Genomic DNA, 23,171 nt, shown 5'->3' with positions numbered 1-23,171 from the left:
TCTATCCTTTCTTCTCTATTTTCCAGAGCTAGATTCTTTTTGCCTTTCTAGCCTTGTATTTGCTCTTATTTCATGCCTTGCTATTAAAGCCATGGTACCATCTAAGCACCCTAAAAAAGATAATGTTTTCTATTACCACCATCTCTACCTTCTCAATCCTTACCCCAAAATGTACTTACTGGGCAGACCATACCATCTAACAGAAGTGGTTGAAATGTCCCATCTGGGCTGAGCCCAAATTTAAAAATATGTGTTCTTTTGTAAATTCTTCAGTAAGATGACTTATAACATTTCCAATTTATTCTAAGCATTTGGTCAGGAGTATCCACATGACAGTGTAATTGGAAAAAGAAATGAATGTTTGCCTTTGGTTTCATTTTATTGCTTTTCAGAAGAAAGCCCCATATAATAATTTTCTGGTCCAGTTCTCTCCTCTCCAACCATGGGGTCGGGGGCGGGGTGCAAAAGGAGAGCTGGGAGAGGAGAGGAGTAGTGGGACCTTCCTGCTACATCTGTATCATTCTCTTATTGTAATGTCAGTGAAAAGAATCTCTGAAATGACATTGTTGATTTTTTAATCCTGTTTGAATACTTTAATTTTATTAAAATGATCTAAAGGCTGGGCACGTGGTGGTTTATGCCTGTAATCCCAGCACTTTGGGAGGCCGAGGCGGGTGGATCACCCGAGGTCAGGAGTTTGAGACCAGCCTGGCCAATATGCCCTGTCTCTACTAAAAATACAAAGATTAGCTAGGTGTGATGGCGGGCGCCTGTAATCCCAGCTACTCGGGAGGCTGAGGCAGAGAGAATCACTTGAACCTGGGAGGCAGAGGTTGCAGTGAGCCAAGATGGCTCCATTGCACTCCAACCTGAGCAACAGAGCGAGACTCCGTCTCAAAAAAAAAAAAAAAAAGATTTAAAGTGTGTAGAATAAAATTTCCCCTCCCTCAAAAACATTCCCAATAAAATGTAAAAAAAGAAATACCCCAGCTGGGCGTGGTGGCTCACACCTATAATCCCAGCACTTGGGGACGCCGAGGTGGGCGGATCACCTGAGGTCGGGAGTTCAAGACCAGCCTGACCAACGTGGAGAAACCCCATCTCTACTAAAAATACAAAATTAGCCAGGCATGGTGGCACATGCCTGCAATCCCAGCTACTAGGTAGGCTGAGGCAGGAGAATCGCTTGAACCCAGAAGGCGGAGGTTGCAGTGAGTCGAGATCACGCCATTGCACTCCAGCCTGGGCAACAAGAGCAAAACTCTGTCTCAATAAATAAATAAAGAAAGAAATACCCCAAGTCTTTCAAATTAAAGTTTGGGAAATGAGACAGGCTTTTTTTTTTTTTTTTTTTTTTTTTTGACAGTGATTACTGCTGGTTTCCTCCCCTGCAGAGGGAGTAAAGCCCTGTGGAGGGGAGGAGGCCACATCTAGCATGGATGGCTTACATACCCTTGATCCAGGAGGAGCCCCAGGGCTTCTCACCAGCAGACTAATTCTGACAGCTCCAATTTCAGTCCAGGGCCTTTGTGTCAGGCCACTCCAGTACCTGTTCTTACAGCGTCACTAAATATCTTCTATGTTATAAATGGGATAATGCATTAAACCAACTCTTTGCCTGTGGCAAGGCCTGGGCTACAGTTGGAAGGACACTGTTGAATGCAATGTTCTGGCATCAGGGTGACTTTAAAGGAGGAAAAAAAAATCACTGGGTTTAGACCCCTCTACCCCTCAAAACTCTGTAGAAAACTACAGGAAAATGCATTGTGGAGGATGCAAATCATTGAGCTATAGACCTTACTCCTTTCTTTGTCTGGCTAATTCCTATTCATCTTTTAAGACTCAGTTCAGTGACATCTCCAGGAAGCCATCCTCACCCCTGTACCCCTCTTTAACCCAATCCTTAGAATGGATTAAAGGCCCTGATTTAACATACCAGTTCCACTTCCATTACATCACTACCCTGATATATTGGGGCTGTAACTCAGACATGGGCAACATAAATGTATAGTCAATAGGAGAAATGGAGCAGACTTTAATTTCAAGACAGCATAAAGATGTGGTTTGGAAGATCCTGCTGTGCTCTGTGTGTGTGGAGGTGATGGAGAGTCCATAAATCCAGTTCTCATGATGAACTAAGACAGAGGGAACAGTGGTGGCTCTAGAGGTAAAGATGACAGGAACTGAACAGTGCATTCCAGCTCCATGAACTTCGAGGAAAACGGGCCTTCTTCTCAGCACAAGTTCAGGATGGCAGACGTACAGCCCAAAATGAAAATGGGTTTTCAAGTGATATTACAAAGAAAAGATGACACACTGGCCTTTTCCTGATCACAAGATTAAAAGCTGAAGAACCAGACCCAAGGAGTCTCCTTGCAGAGATGAAATAATTCACCCCAGCTTAAAATGAAGTAGTAGAAAGGTATTTGCTATTTTCAGTGTTTTTCTAAGTAGTCGTGAGCTATCAAAAGGGAGTGAGGCTTGTCAAGGAAGGTAAATGGCCTTTAGCCCAGTGACAGGTCATTTCCTTAGAGATAACATCTGGGAAGGTTTCAGCTACCTGAAAAGGAATGTGCGGCTTCCTGTAATTTTTTTTTTTTCACAGTTTAGTAGAGAGAAAAATTCATACCTCACAGATCTAAAGTGTTAGAGAAGGTTCTTCTGTTTCTGTCCACCTTCCTAGACAGCAGTAGACACAGAAGGATAAACCAAATTGGTTACCATGGAGCTTACAAAGCATTCAAGGGGTGACCACAGGAGGCCAAGCTGTTTTTTGAGGTCTTTGGGCTCTTGTGAGTTCTAGGTATTCCTCTCTCTTACTTTAAAATTGCAGGTAAGTTGTAAATGAGGTGCCTTGGAAAATGCGAAATTGCCCTAAGTTGGTTCTCATGTGATGAGCTGGGGATGGATTTGAGAGGAATGAGCTCAACACAGGCTTACTGGATCAATTACAACCAAGGGAGGGGAATGCAGAGCTAGGAGTGTGTAGGAAGCTGTGATTCAGGGAAAGTGGACTGGATTATACCTCATACTTGATTTTTGCAGCATGATATGTTTTAAAGCATATGTATAATGGGCCATAACCACAAATTCAGATAGGTATGGTTTCTTAAGTAAATCAACCTAATGGGTAAAAAAGGGGTGACTTCCATCCAGGGAACTCCATTTTTAGGTCTGCTTAAGTGACTAACCTAAGATTTTGAGTAAACTCTTCAAACTTTCTGAGCCTCTTTTTCCCCCCAATTGCCAGGTGGAGATATTTAGACACCAGCACTTTTTCAGATACACAAGTAAAGAATCTAGCTTTAAACAACTGGGGAAATAACATGAGATCCCAACATAGCACAACCTGCACACAAATCCCCTAAGAGCCAGCCTCACAACCAAATGGCAGAACCTTTTCTTCCATGCCTCTCGAGCCCTGTACAGCAGAAAGTTAAAACCATTGAGTACCAACAAATCCTTTTATAGAAATAGCTATCAAAATCTGTTTAAACCATCTGTTTCTCTGGCTGTTTTTCCTCCCAGTGTTTTTCTTTCATGTGTTCTTTGCTAACAACAACAAAAATAATCTATTCTAAAATAAGCAAGATGTTATGACTAAAAATGCTAGAGGTATATATCCAGTTTATGAGAGAAATTGCTTTCTGAAGAGGAGTCAGGTTTATCTTGTGTGGAGGAAGACAACATTTCCAAAAATATTATACTTGCACTAAGAAAATAACCAACTACTTTCATTAAAAGGGAATGTGACAAGATTTGTATTTGTTCCTGTAATTGAATTTAATGCTGCTGAAATTTGTCAGGCCTGAAAGCAGTTGATGTTTCAGGTCATATTTTCACATTGCCGAAAATTGCCTAAGAAATTGTCTCTCGGGCAGTATAGAGTAGGTCTTCTGCCTACCTTAAAAGGATCACGAATCAATCATCGTATGTATTTGCCTAAGGCTTAACACCAGTGAGTGCCTCCAGGGATATTTTCTTTGGAGAGGAAGACTCTGAGACAGTCAGTGTTTATGGAGTGGCACTGCTTCTGACCTAACGATTCCCTGTTTTCCATTTGGTGTCTCTTGTGTAGAGACTGGTGACCATAAAACTGTGGAGTCATGTATGGTTTCATTTCAGCCAGTAGTTTTGCAATTGTTTTTTTCCTTTCTAGAGTCAAGGAGTTCATGATCTCATCTATCTATACACCTCTAAGTCTCATTCTCTTAATGGTTTCAGATTTTCTACAGAAGTTCCAGTCCATATTTAAAATGCCTTTTTTTTTTTTTTTTTTTTTTTTTTTTTTGGAGACAGAGTCTCACTGTTGCCCAGACTGAAGAGTGCAGTGGCATGATCTTGGCTCACTGCATCCTCTGCCTTCCAGGTTCAAGCGATTCTCCAGCCTCAGCCTCCTGAGTAGCTGGGATTACAGGCATGCATCACCATGCCTGGCTAATTTTTTTGTATTTTTAGTAGAGACAGGCTTTCGCCATGTTGGCCAGGCTGGTCTCGAACTCCTGACCTCAAGTGATCTGCCTGCCTCAGCCTCCCAAAGTACTGGGATTACAGGCGTGAGCCACTGTCTTTAATATGCCATTCTCTGTCTCTCACCTGGGTTCACCTTGGTTGATGGACATATAAATCTCCCAAGAATTCTCCTCTGGGATGGCACCATGTGGTATGAGTAAGCTCACCCCTAAAACAGAAAAAGCCAACAGGTTATTCATAGATTTTTCCAATTATCATGAAGTTCGTCACTCGAGCACCTTACAGATACCTGGAAAACAAGCTACTTTCTCATGGCAATTTATGAAATCTCAATCCTTGGAAAGTTTAAGGTTCAAGATTATAACAGGAAAAACATTGTTTTATAACAGTGACATAAGGAAGGGCATATTATTCAACTGAGTACTCAAATTAGTTTTTTTTTTTTAATTTTAAGTCATCCCAGCATTAATTCTTTTAAAAGATTGAGTGTTCTAAGACCAGGCAGTATTAGACATATCTAAGAATGCAAGAGTTTATCCATACATCACTTAATCTGCTCCAAAATTTAAAAAAATGTATTTCTCTATCTCATCACTATCTGTTTATTTCCTGAAAACCTACATGAAATGATGGGTGAGTGAGTGATCTAATACTGTGCTAGAACCCAGGATGAAGCTGTCTTACCAATAGTGCATCTGGAAGCAAGTTGAAGGTGGTACTCAATGGGGTGTCGCATTTTGTCAAGAAAGTGAAAGCATCTGATGTGCTTAGGAGCCTTATAGATTATTGCACAACCATGACCCTTTCTAGCAAACAGAACCTAGAAAGGGTTAAGGCAAAAGGTTACTTAACTAGAGTCATGTCAATGTCAGATTGGAAAAACTAGCAGCCTTACTTCCATAAAATCATACAATGCAGGAAGGGAAGGGACAGGAAGCCACATCTCACTGCATCTTAAATGTCCTCTCCTTCCTCTAAAATGCTGTGAAGAAAATACTGCACCTTGGCCAAGAAAGAAGAGTCTAAGGAGGGCAGGGATTCTCTATAATGTAGCTTCTTGTTTATAAAAAGAAATGAAATAGAGAAACAGTAAGATCCTTACAAAATAAAATCTCAAGGCAACCTCCTATTCTTTGAGTAAGGCAGCTCTCAACTTCTTTTCCTTTCATTAGAGCTAATGTAAATCGCTCAGAAGAGTTTCAGGTTGCTGATGATAATTTAAATCTAGAGATGGCAGTCTTTCCTGATCTCCTTCTATGTGCCTGTTAGCAGCAACAAAACCAAAAAACGTAAACCTCATTGCAAAACAAGTCATTTATGATTCACATTTGTAAGCATTATTCAGTAATATGCTAGTTATCAGTATCTTTCACCAGCACTAAGAATAAGGCACGTTTAAATCTTGGTTACAGCTTGGCCTTATGGAGGTCCATTTATATTCTGAACCTTAATGTCAATAGTAGAACTATAATTGCCACACTTAGAGACCTCCAGTCCAACTCTTCCCTCCCTTGTCTATTCTTCCTTAAATGTAGTTGCCAAATGAAGGGGCCTCCATTATAACCCTCCCTGCTGCTAAACACAAGTTGTAATACACAGGACATCCAGTGTGCTCGGAAGTCAACCTAAATACATGCCCTCGACATTCTGTCTTCTCTTAGTTTGACCTAAAACTTCCTTTCTGCTGCTGCTCTTTCAGGCTGTCTAGGTCATTACGATGACAGAGACATGCAGTCTGTATTCTTCAGACTTAGAAGTACAGGAAACTATCATCAAGCAATAATAATAATATTAAATCAATTACACTTATCACAATGCCGCTCATGTAGCAGGAAGCCAATAAAACATCATGAAGATATAAACGAAATAGGATTCAAAATTCTTAGTAAAAAAGACAGGCTCCGAGACATGTTAGCTTCTGTAGATCATCATAGCCTGATGGCCAACTCTTAGCAAAACAGAAGAAAGATGTGTGAGGACAATTGAGAAAGAACTGTCTGTGCAGATCACACCTTATTCCTTTCAAGTTGGATTAATTATCTGTGTTTAGATTGAAACATTATTCAGAATACTCCTGAATTCAACCTGAATCTATGGGATCACTGGAGCTTTAAATGATTTTTCTCTCTTCAATCAGAAATGGTGTTATCTTTCAAACATACTTCCCCCGCTCCTCCTGCCCAAACATGCAAATACTACGTGGAGTCTGAAATAGTCATACACAAAGGCACATGGGGAGTGGCAAGTTACAGATAGTGAAGAATGACAGATACTGTGGGACAGCTTTATGCCTGTGATCCCCTAAAGTAGAATTCACTTCAATATGTCATTCGCCAGTTACCTCTGATTAAAGAAAAATACAATACCCCATACTCCACCTGCTACCCTGACAGCCTTTTATTTGATATGACCACAGAAGCACCAGTCTGAGCTTCCTGTTTTATATTTGGAATAATAAATAATTTCTAGAGTGTGGAGACCACTCTAACCTTTTGGAGAAATCATTGCTAGGCACCATACAACAATTTAGGATGGATGGCATTAGAGCAATCTAATTTCAGTGCCTTGCTTTCTTTATACTTTAGCTCCCTAGGGCATATTTTGCATTTATTTCCTGCAAATAACAGAGCATATGTTTTACTTCTCCACAGTTATTTTACATCAAACTCATTCCCAGTGAACAGCTTCAATCTTGTCCAACACTTCTTGTCAGGAGCTTTGAAAATGCCCCATTTCAAGGAGAAACTGTTTGGGAATCACTGACAATGCTGTCAGAACTTTTAGTTTTCAACGTTAGTGCTGCTCAAGTCAGAGGTGAAGATAAATCTCTGGTTCATCATGATTTCATCTCGCTTTCTTTGATGAACGACAAACACAGCCAATGAATGGGTTGGTCATGGCTCTCCCTCTACATATGTGTACACAGATGTGCACACACACACACATACATACACTAAGAAAGGAGGATGCAAAGAGAGAGAAGGAGTAATGGGCAGTTTATCAACTAATAACTGAGAGCCTTCTAAGTGCCAAGCATGAGCAATAAAGAGATAAGATAATTGCACAACTTAATGCATGGCTTTATATGATTCTGTATTTTTGTTTTTATGGCATTTTTTTTTTTTTTTTTTTTTTTTTTTTTTTTTTTAGAGACAGCAACTTGCTATGTTGCCCTCGCTGGTCTCGAATTCCTAGACTCAAGCAATTTCCCCACCTCAGCCTCCTGAGTAGCTGGGACTGCAGGTGTGTGCCACTACACCCTGCCAAATTTTATATAATTCTGACACGTCGTGTTCTTTAGGGCAAGGGTTGTATTCTTTTTCTTTCCTCAGGACTCACATGTCTAGTTTATGAATTCTTACAGAAAAGTTAATTGGTAAATATGTCTTCCAGTTATCAACTGGAAGAATTAAATCATGCATAGGCATTCACACATTGACACGCATACACATTTGAACAAAGATCCTTACCATGTCCTAGAACATTGACTAATGAAGATTTAGAGAATTAGAAATTTAAAAAACAAAACCTTTCAATTACGGCTGCCATTGAGGGCTATTTTGATGAAGTAAAGTATGTTTTGAAATGAAGATTTTTAAGGAAGTAATTGCTCTAGGGGAGAACAAGACAACATTCATCAACTAGAAATGAATTTCAGTCTCCAGTCTCTAAGCTACTAGAGGTGTCAGTTAGCTAGAATGGTAGAATCAGACTAGTCCTATTACAGATTTTATTTATGGGATGAAATGCTCGATTTGAGAGGTTGGTTAGCTCCACCCTAGAGAGACATCTGTCTAGACTATAATGTCCCTGACTCAATGCTGACCTGTTGTTTGATAAACACTTACAGATCCAACAGATACTCTTCCCTCTTAGCAGCCAACAGATCAGTACCTGCTTCAGTGCACTACCTAATTCTCATTGCTTAGAAATCCGAGCAGAAATTGACCTTGTCTACCATCCACTTAGGTCTTAGGCAGCAACTTTGAAAACTAATCCATAGAAAGGATATCATTTTAAAAGTGATCTGGGCTGGATACTTTAAGTATCATGTCAAAACATCATGAAAATCTCCTCTCTTCCAGCTAAAAGGAGGAATAAAATATGTGAGAATTCATTATACTGACATAGCCCTGGAACTGAAGTTTAGATTCAAAAGAGCAACTCTACAATGACCCCTCATCGTTGCTCACCAGAAAGTAACACTATAGCAAGGGCTATGGAGTGTTCATTAGGTCAGTTACTGATGAGATGTCGTTTCACTAAATTATCTAAATTATCAAACTAGTACATAAACCATGCTTAGGTATAAACATGGGGCCCTGGTCTGTCATGCCAGAGAATTTTTTCAGTGCTTTCTTATCATGCCTAGGAAATATACTCCAAAGGGGCTTAAAGCCTGGGGACTACCCAAACCTTTCAGGCAAATATAGTTATCAGCTCTAACAGGGAATCAAAGGGAGCATTCAATCCATGCTGAGATGAAGACTGCAAAATCTAATCTCAGCATTGGTTCTGGTTTGCTGTGTAAATCAAGTGGACTAGTGGAGCTGCAGTGTTTGCAGGTCTGATGAGGGGAGAGTAAACATCATAAAATGAATCTGATGGGAAGTAACTGTGTAAAAATGAAACATTTAAATGATGGAAAATACACAAACACACACTTACCACCCACCTGTATTTGGCATTACTAAGCGCCCCCCTAAATGGCCAAAGACACCAGTTGTCCTCAGTTCTGTCCTTGTGGGGAGTGATGACAGATTTTGGATGTAGGGCATTTTATTTCTGGGATGCATTGTACTAAAGCTGTGGTTGTTTCCATGGGGAAAAGTCCTGGAATGATTCTTGCCATGGTACTCAGCTCTCTCAGACACTCCCAGGGAAACCATGAACGAGCTCTGGACTTTGACTTTGATGTCCGACAAAGGGTTAAACAGTGAGGACTCTGTCATGAGCTCCTTGTCCAGAGGGTCCTGCAGACAGATGGGTCCGCTGTATGTCCGGCTCACTGTCAGATCTGGCTGCATGGCGGAATTCAGGAGCAGGGAGTTACCTGGTAAAAGAAAATTGATCTGTCACTCAGAAACTAAAAGGCATCTCAGTTACTCCTGTACTTCTGCCTCTGCAAACTGTGCAACAGCCTGCATAGGTGCCAGCAGTTCCAATCCAAGCTAGCTCTTCAGGACCACCCTGCCAGGTTGGGTGCTAGTGACTAGAACTTTTGAATCAAGAGCCCTGGCTTCCACCGTCCATTCTCTAAATGCCACTGACCCAAATCTTTCACTTTCCAGAGATCTTTCCATGCTATCTATCTTTTCAAAACAAGTATTTCTGGCACTCTCTCTGGCAACGAACTCAGGTATTATTGTTTATGTGATTATTTCAACTGGCAAACAGAAGCTAAAATAACAAAAAAAGAGGGGGGAGAGATGTTTTGCAGTCGAGTTTTGAGCAAAAATAACATCTGTTCATTTTAAATGGCAAGAGATGACACAGCGTGGTGACTAGGTAGTGCTGTTTATAACAGAAGCTACATCGGTTCCAGTACATTTCATAAGGAATTCTGTGCAGATTCTGGAGCTGGGGAGGAAATGATGTGTCCTCAGAGCAAAAGGGTCAGGGCACCTCATGAATCTCACCACATCTGAGTAGCCAATTTGCTCTAATAACTCATATGTCACTCTGCGAGGGAAAGAATGCACCACCCAGAGACAGTGAGAAGCTTAGATTCTACATAGGGAGCAGCTTAGAATGGTTTCCTTTCTGTCTCAAAGGGAAAAAGTATATATAATATCTTTGCAAAAACATGAGAAATTGGGCTTTGTCATCTGCCGGGGCTCACCAATTTTTTCCAAGCCAAATATTAAAAAGAAATGCTGTGATATTTTCTTGTGATGAAGTAATCTCATTTATTAGTAAATAACAAAATAACCCTCAGTCCCAAGCTTCACACCCATATCAGTCCGTCAATATGACATCTCAAATTGAAACTCAAACCATATTAAACAATTTTCCTTTGGGGCCTGACAAAAATGTTTAAAGTATGATCTTTCTGAAAATGTTGCAATTCTTGGCCATATTGTATTAGCCTCTATTGTTTTTCCATTTTCATAATTTGCAGCAACGCCAGTAGGAAATCTATCACCCTGACTTTTCCCATCTCTTGTTGTGATGCTCTAAGAATCCAGAATCACAGAGGAAAATATACAAATTGGATGAAATAAATAATGCTATAGAGCTAAAGGATCTTTGATTATTATTTTTTTTTTCCATGCATGAGTGTGTTGTATCAAGACCCAGGTACCATCAGGGAGCTGTGCTTTCTAGCAGGTCTGCACTGAGTTCTTCAGGTGACCACTTTGCTCCTGTTTATGGTCTTCCCAGGAAAGAAGCAGGACCAAAACCCATCTTAGATTAGAAAAGAGTTTAGGACAGGAGGTTCCGCGGAGACCTCAAAAGCCATATGCCTCAGTCACCTGGCTCTTTTATCTCAAGCCCTAGCCTCTGAAGTTTAATTTTTGGCTACGCTTAGAAGATCTGCCTAGTCTAAGTGACATAAGGAAGCAAAAATATTTCCTAGAGTGAGACAGCACTTGAGCGGGAAATGCCTGATTCTGGACATATGTACATAGGATAGCATCCACGGTCAGAGAAAATTGGCTGCCAGCTTGACTGAAGTCTGACCAGCGACAGTCACCCACCGCTGGTCACCCCAATCTTCTCTTTGGAAATCCTTTTTCAAGTCCCTAGTCTGTTCTGTGTATGGCATTCTATTTAAAAGGCTCAGTGTTCACCTTGCCGGGGCACTGGATGTATTGCTCAAAAACGGATCTCTCTAAGACAGTGGAGGTGAAAACCACATGATATCAGCATGAGGCAGATTACCATAATAAATGCAGGGAGAGTGGCATTTACCAAAGGATTTTTCTTGTATCATTAGTTCCATGATATTCTTGGCTAAAAATAAAAATAAAACAAAATGGTCAGGTAAGTTTGGTAAGACTAATATTGTCTTAGAGATTTACAATACACATAAGTTGTGTTTAAGTGTAGGCAAGTCAGCACTCCCCAGACAGGTGTAGGCCAGGGATCCACCCTTCTCACCTGCTGCCTGGTGCTCCACGGAACATGCTGGCATCCTGTACTAGGGTAAGAGGAAGCAACCAGCGTCTAGAACTCTATTCGCTGCATTTGTGAGCGCTTTCCATATGCCAAGGGCTTACCCATGTTATTCCAGGTGATTTCATCCTCAGAACACTTTGAGTTGAATGTTACTAACCCCATTTTATAGCTGTAAAACTTGAGACTCAAGAGGATAACAGACTAATTGATAGCAGTTTTAGACTAAAATCTAACTTCAAAGCCTACGGACTTATGCACAAAACTGTCTCTCACACTAATACAGCTCGTCTATTTTCAAGTGTTATGGTCTAAGATATTGATATTTTATTATTTGATGAAAATATGTTTCTAGTTTTTTAGGTAGCATAAAAATCAGTTCTTGACCAGACCCAGTAGCTCATTCCTATAATCCCAGCACTTTCAGAGGCTGAGGTGGGAGGATCATTGAGGCCAGGAGTTCGAGACCAACCTGAGCAACATAGTGAGACCCTGTCTCTATAAAAAATAAAAATAAAACAAAAACTTAGCTTGGTGTGGTGGCATGTGCCTGTAGTCCCAGCTGCTGAGGTGGGAGGACCACTTAAGCCCATGGGTGGGAGGCTTCCGTGAGCTATGATTGCACCACTGCACTCCAGCTTGAGTAACACCACTTAAAAAATCAGTTCTATATTTGGATTTATTTCCAATTAACTACATATACTAAACTATATGTCCAAATGTAGGGGATGTGTCTGTTTTGAGGCCTAACTCTGAGGTGCCCAGAAGTGAATGGCAAGAGGGAAGGTACTCATCTCTCTGGCCATCTCTCAATTTTTTCCAGCATGCCTGTGTTTCCACTTCGGAAGCCTGTCTACTTAATCACTGCCTTGCACTGAGACTTCTGGTTCCGCGCTGTAGGCACCACTGATGCACAATAAACAGAAATGAAGGTGACGATATTGACGACGAGGGTCAAGGTAGAAAACTTCATCCTCTGAAAAGAGACGGTTTCATTTTTTTCTAAAATGAAAGCCGTGTATGTTTCATCCCCACCTTGCAATAAGGAATAGATTTGGTTCCTATAACAGAATTAAATGACTCTGTTTTGAAAATGAGTATTGCTACAGTTTGACATGATAGATTTTCCTTCCCCCACAACTAAAGATTGCTTGGACTTGGCAACAGCTGAGAGTCGTTTCGGCTGGAATTTCATTTTTTTCCCCCTGGCTAGCTGACCCATCATCTATTCTCTAAAATCTGTTTACTTATTTAAAATAGAAATAACAAAATTACTCCACTTCATAAATAGGGTAATAAATATACCTGGAAGGTTGTAATATAGGTGTTAGTCCTCAGTCTTGAATGATCAATACTTTGGTTAACTAAATTAAATATACATCCTCAAAAGGACTTTTTTATAAAGAAGGATAATTTGAAATAAAATAACTCATTAGGCTGACCCTACATCAAAAATGGAAATGCCTCATTGAAAATGTTGCTGATAATAAACCGAGATCCTCTTGTCCTTGTGGCAGACAAGGACCTAAGCAGACCACTTCACCCAGCCCGGTCTGTTCATGTGTGAAGACAATTTGGTAGCGGCTCCCAGTGCCAAGAGCTACCTTCACACAGGGCCCAGGAGAAGGCTGGGGTCTAGTGTGAGCGTAGTCTATGGCACTGAGGACGAGGTGTGGAGGGACCTATGCCGCTGACCTTGACGGACTGTTTTGAAGTTGAAGGTCTGGAAGCCACCTGTCAATGCAGAAGAGTCAATGACGTCCACGCCATAGTCACTCTGGCTCCGTCTGTAAAGGGTGACACCAATGACCAGGACTGCAACGGCCACGACGGCAGCGCCCAAGCCCGAGTACAAAGCAATGTCGCTGGCATTCTCAATGCCTGAAAGACACAAGAGAAATTGTAAGTGACCAGCATGGGCACAAAGCCAAAGAACCACTCGGGGATACAAAAGGAAATGCTATTGGATTTTTGGAGCTACTGCTCAGAGAAAATGACAGATGTACAGTGAACACAAGTTGTACTCACTTTCACACAGTAATCGTGTTTCTAAAATGCCTTGTATAAATCAAAGGGATGCTAGGCAAATATCTTAACTGCATTAAGGTAGCTTAGCATGTAACAGACTCTTGAAGATAATCAATTTTGCAAAGAAAATAATGTTTTTTTCTAGTAAGAGCAGACAACTCCTTAGTTTAGGATGTCATGTTTACCTGCAAAACACTTTTTACACTTTTACCAGAGCGAGGGCAGACCCACACACAGTGATAAAACATGTGTGATCTGCTCTGCTTATGTGAAACCTGGGGCACATGCATTTGCAGAGAGCAGTCTAGGGCAAGGAGATAACACAAAGTCTATTAGTTGAGAGAAAGACCAGAGTTCACAAATATGAATTTTAGCTTTGGTACAAATCATTCAGATTAAAAGTACACTGACAACATCAGTTTAGGGCATACAGTCATTATGAGAGAATTTTATTGTGGGATATGAAGGTCTTGGTCCCAGGTGCTGTTACGTCCATGGCAGATGTTTTCTGACACCAATTAAATGCTAGACTCTAATAATTTATTGTGGAAGAGGACGGGTCGCTAGGACGGTACATGCTGTTTCTCCCATACCTCTCCTACTCCATCCTATTGAATGCATGGGCAAAGCAAAAATAAAAGCGTTAGTTTGAATTTAGAATGTGGGTGCCTCCCCACCCCGCAAGATGTGCTGTAGCTGCTTTTCACCCTTTTTTCTAGAGGTGCGTTGGATGTGGTTATTCCTGTAGCAGATCCATGATGGCTCCTGCAATACAGCACACGAGATTTATCTGAGATAACATAAGTCTCAAAGAGGTGTAATCTTAGAAGGTGTGTGAAAATGGAGGATGGCAAGTGCTAACTACATAGTTAATCTTCCTACAGATTATGTGGTAAGTACACTTAATGGGTCCAACAGTAATTACTCTGTCACCCCTGTGATGGGCTTAGAGGATAAAATAAAGCCATCATATATTTACCTTGTAATTGTGCAGCACTTACTATGCATTCACCGCACCCTAATATGGTACTTATATTATCAAATGAGTAATACTAACCACACAAGGAAAGTGAATTTATTTTCAACAGTTAGTGGACTGTAAAATAGGGTGCTACCAAATTAAAGAGTGAACGAGGAAATCAAGCAGAACTGGTTCAGTAGTAGGGCAATAAACACATAAAAATAATTCTCAAGGGAGAATACAACCATCAAAAAAAAAAAAACAGCATCTGAAAGGTCAGAGGTTTATCAGATACATTTAATAACCATAATAGCATGGTGCCCGCTGAGAAACAGGGTGTGATTTAAACTTCCATTCCAGCTTCATGATGATTCAAATGTGAGAGAGACAGGAATGGAGCCTACTTCTCCAACCACTCATAACCATGGCTGAGATGATAAACGTCAGCCTCAGTTTCCACGTGTGCCTCTGTCATGTGTGGTAAGAAGGAGGGCAGCTATCATTCTTAAGCTCCCACCTTCCCTCTACTCAATTAAGTGTCTTGGAGGGAATAATTATTCCCAGAGCAGACAGAGGACACAGAACACAGCAGATGCATCATGCCAGTGTATGGGAAGCAGTGAGGGAACTTTGGATTGAAACCAACTAGCATTTTTCCTCCCTTTCCTCCAGTTCCTTGGGCACTGCTGACTGATGACACTCTCACCTTAAAAGGTGTAGCTGGGGAGAACACACCTGCTCAGCAAATGAGCACATACAGAGAAACAGCCTGGCAGTGTGCAGAATGCAGCTCCTTTGTTGCTGAGTTGACAAAGTAGAGACAAAGACATCCTCAGTTTTCCAGGTACTAAAATAGGAAGGACCAGAAGCCAGGAGGATGACCAGGGCAAGACGCCTGGGCTGGAAATGGATTCAGTGGCAGTGAACATCCTAAGACAAAACCAAACAGCAGGAACAAGTTGTCTTTGTTCCCCTGGATTGCCATTTTGTCTTTTATGTTTCACTCCCTCCCTACCAGGTAACCAGAATTCTCATTCTCCCTCCAGATATAGATCCTGCTTTTAGGAATAACCCTATGTATGCCTGCAGACCAAAGTATCAATGTTTGATATGGCTCAGTGTGTTTTCTCTCCCAGGAACATTTGTAGAATCCATTTGACTTAAAGGAATAAAATACTAAATTATAAAATTTTAAAAATGAGTAGAGGAACTTCAGGGACAGGGTAGGGAAAGAAAGCCAGTGCATGGCGAGCACTGGCTCCCTAAGGCTCAACCTGACACTGGGATGGCTTGATCTACAAGCTAAGCAGCAGAGGAAAGGGATGCCTATAGAGAGATAAGCAAAATGGGAATTATTTTACAGAACAATTTGTCCTGGGAATTATAAAATTCAGCTTACAATAATTTCACTAATTCAACAAACATTTATTGAGGGGCAGCAATGAGGATGCATGGATGAATTAACACGTGGCTCATATTCTCAGTCATTTCTTGTCTAAAGGTGGTAAGGACAAGGTAGTGATGAGATCTGGGTACTTCAAGTGCAGCCACAGAGGTATACACGAGTCCTCAAAGCCACATTTTACACTTCAGGAGATAGAACCAGACTTTACCCACAGCTCACATTCTTCTACAGTTGGGTCACTGTGCTTCTTTCTTCTTTCTTTTCTTTTTTACCCTTCTCTCTTCGATCTACCTGGTTGTACTTCACCTCATTCTTTTTCCTCTTCCCACCCACACCTCCATCCCATTGTTTTCTGATCTTTCTTTCCAAGAGTACACAGTGGCTTTCTTTGTAAAGATTTCTGTGTGTTTACAAAAGTTGAAGTGATTCTCTTTCATGTGTTCAGTACTGGCCCCAAGGTTTAGTTCTAGATTTTTTACCCTGACTTCATGAGAGAAGGGAGAAAGTCGTGTGTGTGTGTGTGTGTGTGTGTGTGTGTGTGTGTGTGTGTGTGTATAAGCACATGTGCACGTAAGCAGTGCCCCTGAAGAATCATCACACGCACACAAGAACACACTCAACTCCCTAAAGAACCTTGGAAGCCTCCGCCCCTTATTCCTGGGAGAATTGCTCCAGCCACAGGACCGCAAGGTGCAGTCACTTCCGGGGGACTGGCAACTTTTCCCATGACCATTCCTGCGCTCAGCCTTTCAGCCCTTTATTGCATTGTCATTCATCCCAAGTGCAATTGTAATTGATATCTCTGCTAGATTGGACACTTGCTAACAAAAGGCCGTATGTAGTGGTCAGTGTAACATATACCCCCCGACCCCTACTCCACTAGGCATCTAGACCCTAGCCCTCTCCATCTACCCATCAGTCAGGGTACCCAGTGCAAAGTCTTCCTCTCCCATGAAGGTGATCCTGTCCTGGACAATCCAGCCAGTGCTGCCGCCCTATGGTCTTCTGAACAACTTGTATCACTTGTACTTCCTAGATCTCATTTTGGGTTGTGTTTTTTATTGTTAATTTTCCAAACGCCAGTGAGTTGCTTTGTTTTCCCTAACTGCCTCAAACTCTTCAAAAGCTACAATATCTCTATAGCTTCCCAGGGAAACTTGCCAATCATCATGAACAGCTATTTATTGATTGCCTGCCTGGCCTCCAACTGTGAGAAGAGAAATATCAAAGAAACCACAGTCTTAGGTTGATTTTAGAACCCCTGCTGCCAGGACTCTCTTTTCATTTACATTTACACATATGTTTATACCTATCCGGTCTCTCAAGTACAGTGTGGCTGGTTTGTTTGCTCAAAGTGATTTTGAACAAAAGCCCTGACTGAGCAGACTATTCTTTTTGTGGGCACAGGATACTTTTCCTTTTCTGTTTCATAAACGAAGCTTTACATATCAATGTGTTACTAATGTCTTTCCTGTTTTCTTCATCCCTATTTTCCTCTCTCCCAAAGTCACAAAAGCTTCAGGCAAAGCTTGGGAGGACTCACCAGGTGGTAGAAAAAATTACTGTCTACAATCTACAGGTATTTTAAAAAAGCCCCCAAACCCCACAAACAATGCAGAGCACTGACTGTGAAATCTCTTGTATTCCAAATTAGTCAGAAACTACTGAGGAATGTGCTCATGGCTGGAAGGGACACAGAGCATCTGCAGAGAAGGCTGAAAAGATTAATCGAGAGCTGGAAACTAGGACCCTGGAGAGGAAATGTTTGTGGGTTCATTTGGCCTGAAGACAAGGGAGCCTTAAAGTGACTTCCTGGTGATCTTGAATACATAAAACGTTGTTATAAGGAGAGAAGAGGACTACCGTCTTTGTAGGTGCTCAGTGACCATTCATTTATGATGAAGCTAGTAACCAACTCTTCACCATCTTTAACAAGAACTGCAAAAGAGGACATGACCTTTTATTATAGCAGTTGGGACTCTGGTTAGATATTACCATGACCTTTTCTACAATGAGGGTTGTTAAAAACCTGAATTGTATTTCTGGGGGAGATTGTGAAATCTCCTTTCAGAAAGTCTCTAAAAGAAAGCACGACTTTACAGTACTCTCCAGTTATCTTATTTTAGTTTTTTGGCCAAAGCGGGGGAGAAGGACTAAATGACCTTTCAAAAACCCTTTGAACTTCACAGTTCAGGGAATGGGTATTAACAAGGTGGATGGCTTTATGCATAATAATCATATCCAGTCATTTATTGTCATTAATGTGTCCAAAGGACTCTGTAGAAGGGCTTTTTAGTTGGTTTTCCTCCTTTTCTTTACATAACTCCCCTCTAAAAATGTATTAATGCCAGCCACTTACTAATGGAAATTTAACTCAATGCTCATGTTACGACCTTAACTATATACCAGATTAGAATCTATGTTGCAGGATTTGGATAAGTGACTGAGAATTAACACAGGAGCGTAGAGAGTACCTTTCCAAACATATGATATTCTGTTTTGTCTCCCATTGGATATTGCAGAATGCCATTGCTCCCATTTCAGAAAAACAAACATACTTGAACTGGTATATATGTAAGAGGAAGTGAATTACTAAGGAATCCATACAGTAAATACAGCACATCCTGAGAAGGGTAAGACAAACAGAAAACGAGGCAACCAGCCATGGAGATGGAATCCCATAGAAGGCCAGGTAACAGGCGCCCCAGGAAGCACCCTCAGCACAGGAGGTGGTGTTGATACAAAGTGCCCTGCCAAAATATTTAATTGCATGCTGAAATATGATGAAACAGAAGTTATTGTTAAAGTTGTTTATATGTGTTGTCATCAAGAAGCAAACATTTTTTTTCCTTTAATTTAATGCATCAGAAAATAGCTTTTAAATAGTTAGCCATGGCCAACCATGCTAAGCAATTTCAATTATATTTGCAATCTTTAGAATCTCGTAATATCTCTGCCTTTCCAATTTCCCAACCTCGAAAATCTCAATTTGCTATTGTAGTTGTTGTTTTACTCTTGTAATTAATGACAATAGTAGCTATATCTTAAAAAGCACTTAGAAGGCACTGTTCTAGGACTTTACATTTATTAACTCATTTTAATCTTCCAACAACCTTCTAAAAATATCTTCATTGAGATGTGTAAACTGAGGTGAGAGAATTACTTGCCTTTCTCAAAGCCTCATGATTGGTAAGTAGTCCAACTGGGACTCAATCCCATGCAGTCTGGCTCCAGAATCAATGCTTTTGGTCACTCTCTATCCAGTTGTTGACCTCTGTCTTCCTGATCACACTGTGTGACTACTCTCAGGAACCACAGTAACTCAGTAACTGAGCACTAACCTTATGCTGACTTCTCTTTCTCTAAGAACTACACAGATGATCACATTCTCATCCTCATAAAGAAAATCTATGAGGTAGGTATTATATATTAATATCTTATTTTACTGATGATGACGCATTGTCAAGTAAGTTAGTAACTTGGAAAATGGCAAAGTCAGGCTTTGAACACATGTCCGTCTTCACTCCCAAGCTGCTTATGACACGGCGTCTCTTCCTTGCGTCTCCTCTCTGCTCTCTCCATACCGGCACCTGGGTTAACTTGCCCTGCTGGAGGAAGTCACTAACTATAGCACTGGCATCATCAAAAAACTGATGCTATGCAACCTCACCCAGGCTTTCCTTGCAACTCAATAATTATTATATTCACATTCTATGGCCAAATTGTGCTTTTCTCACAACAGCTGCTCTGAACTTTGTTCCTTTCCTTCAAGACCCCTACTCCTCACCTGCCCTCTTTCTTGTTGAAAACATGGAGACCATCCTATGTGAGTTCACTCCCCTGCAACTCAAAATTCCTCTGTTCCTTCACCCAATTTTCTTTTCTTTTTTTCTGTTCCCTGAAGAGCTGCCCCATGAGGACCTGGCCTCATTCATTATTCTCTTTTGGTCTTGCATCTTCAAATTTGTCCTCCACAGCTGGGCCTTGCCCCCTGCCTACAAACACAGTCTAGTCTCTCTAATCACCTCTCCCCAAATCCTTCCCTCAACTTACTCTCTCACAAACTTCTCAAACATGCCGCCTTTTTAACATCTACTGATTTCTCAGCTCTTTGTCTACAAGAACTTTAAGCATTTTTTAACATTAAATATTTCTTAATACTTGTTCCATAATCTCCCCAATCAGTTAACACTGTACTGTTAACATAAAAAAGAACAAATAGAAGTAATACATATATAAGATTAGAAAATGTTCTAGGAAGTATAAACAGGTACATATACTATGCAAAAAGCAAGCTTGTCTTCCAACTAACACCTCTCCAAAAGTAGTAACTATTGATAGTACCTTGTGTGCCCTTTCAGAAAAAAAAATATGTAACTGTCCTCCATTTGTTTTTCTTTTCCTTTCTCTACACTAACGGCTCTATATTATATTTCCTTTACTATACTTTCCTTTAAGAAAATGTACGCTATCTTATCAATCACTTATCAGAACATAATATGCCTACTTCATTCTTTTTTTTGTTTTTTTGAGACAGAGTTTTGCTCTTGTTGCCCAGGGTAGAGTGCAATAGCACAATCTTGGCACACCGCAACTTCCACCTCCTGGGTTCAAGTGATTCTCCTGCTTCAGCCTCCCGAGCAGCTGGAATTACAGGCATGCGCCACCACGCTCGGCTAATTTTGTATTTTTAGTTGAGACTGGGCTTCTCCATGTTGGTCAGGCTGGTCTCAAACTCCCGACCTCAGGTGATCTGCCAGCCTCGGCCTCCCAAAGTGCTGGGATTACAGGCGTGAGCCACTGCGCCTGGCCGGCTTCATTCCTTTTTCATTTGCCTAGCCCATACTCAGGTTGCATGATCACTTATTTAATTACCTCCCTACTGCTACATCATTTGATTGTTTCCATACACTGTAAAGTCTGTATGTGCCTAAACCACTGTTCTCTTGAAGGTCGTTTGCAACTGCATCAACTATAACATTCTTCATCTTATTCTTTACCACTGATCTGCAGCAATAGACAAGAATAGCAAACTTCCTCTTAGAAAAAAACTGCCCCTTAAATTTGATTTTCTTGAAGTTTGACCTGTTCTTTACTGATTGTTTAGTAACTACCCTTCATTCTCCTAGTTCTAAATAGGCAGGCTTTAAAGTTCAGTTCTTGGCCCTTTTTCCTCTCTCTGTTCTCATCTAATTGGATAATCACTCACATACAGACAGGGCCAACGATTTCCTTGATCCTGAACAGTCTTAGATTAACATCTCCTGCCTCATCTTCTCTCTGAAGATCTGATGCCATATTTCCTTCCTGCTCGCTGGGCAAAACCACCTGCATCTTGTGTTCACATCTCACATTTGTCATCTGATTTACAGATTCATCATTATCACTCATTCTTACCTCTTCAAAATATTTTCTTCTCTTGAATTCTCTTTTCTGGTAATGACACCACCAGGGACATGGCTCAAGATCAAAGAGTCATCTCTGAATCTGTTTCCATTCACTCCCTCCTCAAACCATTCTCATATTTGAGTGATTGTGTCTAGTGCCTCTCTCATCTCAATTTCAAAAGGAGACATCCCAGTGGGTATCCACATGGACCAGTCCCCTCCACCCACACCCCCAGTCTTTGATTACTCTGAACCATTTTACCTGTGGATGACTTCCCAAACCCTGTTCTAGTACAGTCACCCCGACACCTTTCATGACTCTGCAGGATGGACTGGATCCACTCCGGGTGGACTTCTTTCACTGCTCAAGACACTTCACGTTCTGCTTACACTACAGTTCATGCTGTTTACCCATTTCTCATCTACGTGAACCCTATTCTTTGGTCAAACCTGACTACTCATTTTTTTCAAGTAGACCATGTACTTTTGCAGACTTTTATTTTTGGCTCCAACTTTTCACCCTCACTGAGAGGCTCTCTCCTCCAATATCTGCTTCAATTCCAACCATCCTTCCAAGGTTGGCAACAAAGGTCGTCTATTTTATAAAATATTTTTGATAGTGCCCATTCAGACATGTTTACAGCTCCTTTTAGTAAGCTAGCCAGATTGAACAAATGAAAGTTTGACACACAGTTAACTCTAAATTTCAGATAAAAAATGAGTAGCTTTAGCACAAGTATTTCCCATGCGATATGTGGGGCATATTTATCCTAAACTTTATTTGATGTTTCTTTGAAAATTGAATGTAATTGGAGGGTCATCTTTGAACTGTAAAAGAACTATGCTTTTGCCAATCAGATGGGGAGACAAAATTGAAACAGAAGACAGAGTCAAAAAGAGCAGAATTTGAACTCCAGCTCTAGAAAAAACTACTTCACTTCATGTCTTATTCTGAAAACTGAAGATATAAACTCTACAAATTTTTAGTTACTGAGAGGTAGAGAGATTCGGCTTGTAGATTCACATTTTTAACAAGCACCCAAGTTATTCTGGTGCTAAAGAACATACTAGTAATAGTTTATCACTTACTTGTGTCTGTGCTTACGTCTGAGGTATTTAATTAACAAACTCCCATCATGTCCATTAAGGGGCAAAGTCAGCAAAATCATTGAAAATGGTAGTAAGAAAAGATATATACTTATGCTGGAATAAACATTAGATCATAAAAAATAGAAAATAGTAAAAAAAAAATACAAATGTTGCACATATATATGGATTGAATTGATTCACAGTAGGAATGATTCTGAAGGATGAAGCAAGTCAGGCAATTTTCGGAAAGTGCTATATTTATATAATTGAAAATGATCAGCAGGAGATGAGGAAAAATGGACAAAATAGGAAAAAAAGAGTTTGAGACAGTGGTTAGAGCATCAGCTTCAATGCCAGTAGCCTAATGTTAGCTTAGGAGAGCCTAGAAATCTTTTGAGAATTGAAAGGTATGACCAAAGACACAGACAGTTTTGTGGATTCAAGATCCTAATCAAGTCTCCACAGCCTAAAAGAGCATGCTAAGTTGCCAGTGCAGCCCCCACATCCTCTGAGGAATTCTGTACCTGGTGAAGATCATAAAGAATATGGATCAACATGATCTCACTCTGAATGAACCCACTGCATTTTGGGGAAAGGTGCAGAATGGAATTTTCTTCAGTGAGAAGAACATACCTACTTTTTAGACTTTAAGGATGCATTCAGGCCATTGTTTGGTGGAAATGATTTCAAGACGCATGCATTTTGGGCT

General features: G+C 40.7%; 1 protein-coding gene across 10 annotated transcripts in view; it reads right to left on the bottom strand.

The window, feature by feature from the left end:
- UNC5D (unc-5 netrin receptor D) overlaps window positions 1-23,171 on the bottom strand; it is a 558,611-nt gene that overhangs the window by 60,973 nt on the left and 474,467 nt on the right. For 7 of the 10 annotated variants that reach the window (XM_528109.8, XM_009455182.5, XM_009455177.5 and 4 more), the window contains 3 exons: window positions 13,288-13,473; window positions 9,149-9,526; window positions 4,597-4,681 (listed from right to left, as the gene is read on the bottom strand). In XM_528109.8, coding sequence (XP_528109.2) covers window positions 4,597-4,681; window positions 9,149-9,526; window positions 13,288-13,473 — 649 coding nt within the window. The remainder of the gene's footprint in view (window positions 1-4,596; window positions 4,682-9,148; window positions 9,527-13,287; window positions 13,474-23,171) is intronic. The other 3 variants (XM_009455179.5, XM_009455183.5, XM_063817006.1) reach the window with 1 other exon arrangement.

This window comes from Pan troglodytes, chromosome 7 (genome assembly GCF_028858775.2).
Source record: "Pan troglodytes isolate AG18354 chromosome 7, NHGRI_mPanTro3-v2.0_pri, whole genome shotgun sequence".
Classification (NCBI taxonomy): Eukaryota; Metazoa; Chordata; class Mammalia; order Primates; family Hominidae; genus Pan; species Pan troglodytes.
Note: the sequence above shows the minus strand (reverse complement) of the source record. Positions and strands in the feature narration are given on the sequence as shown.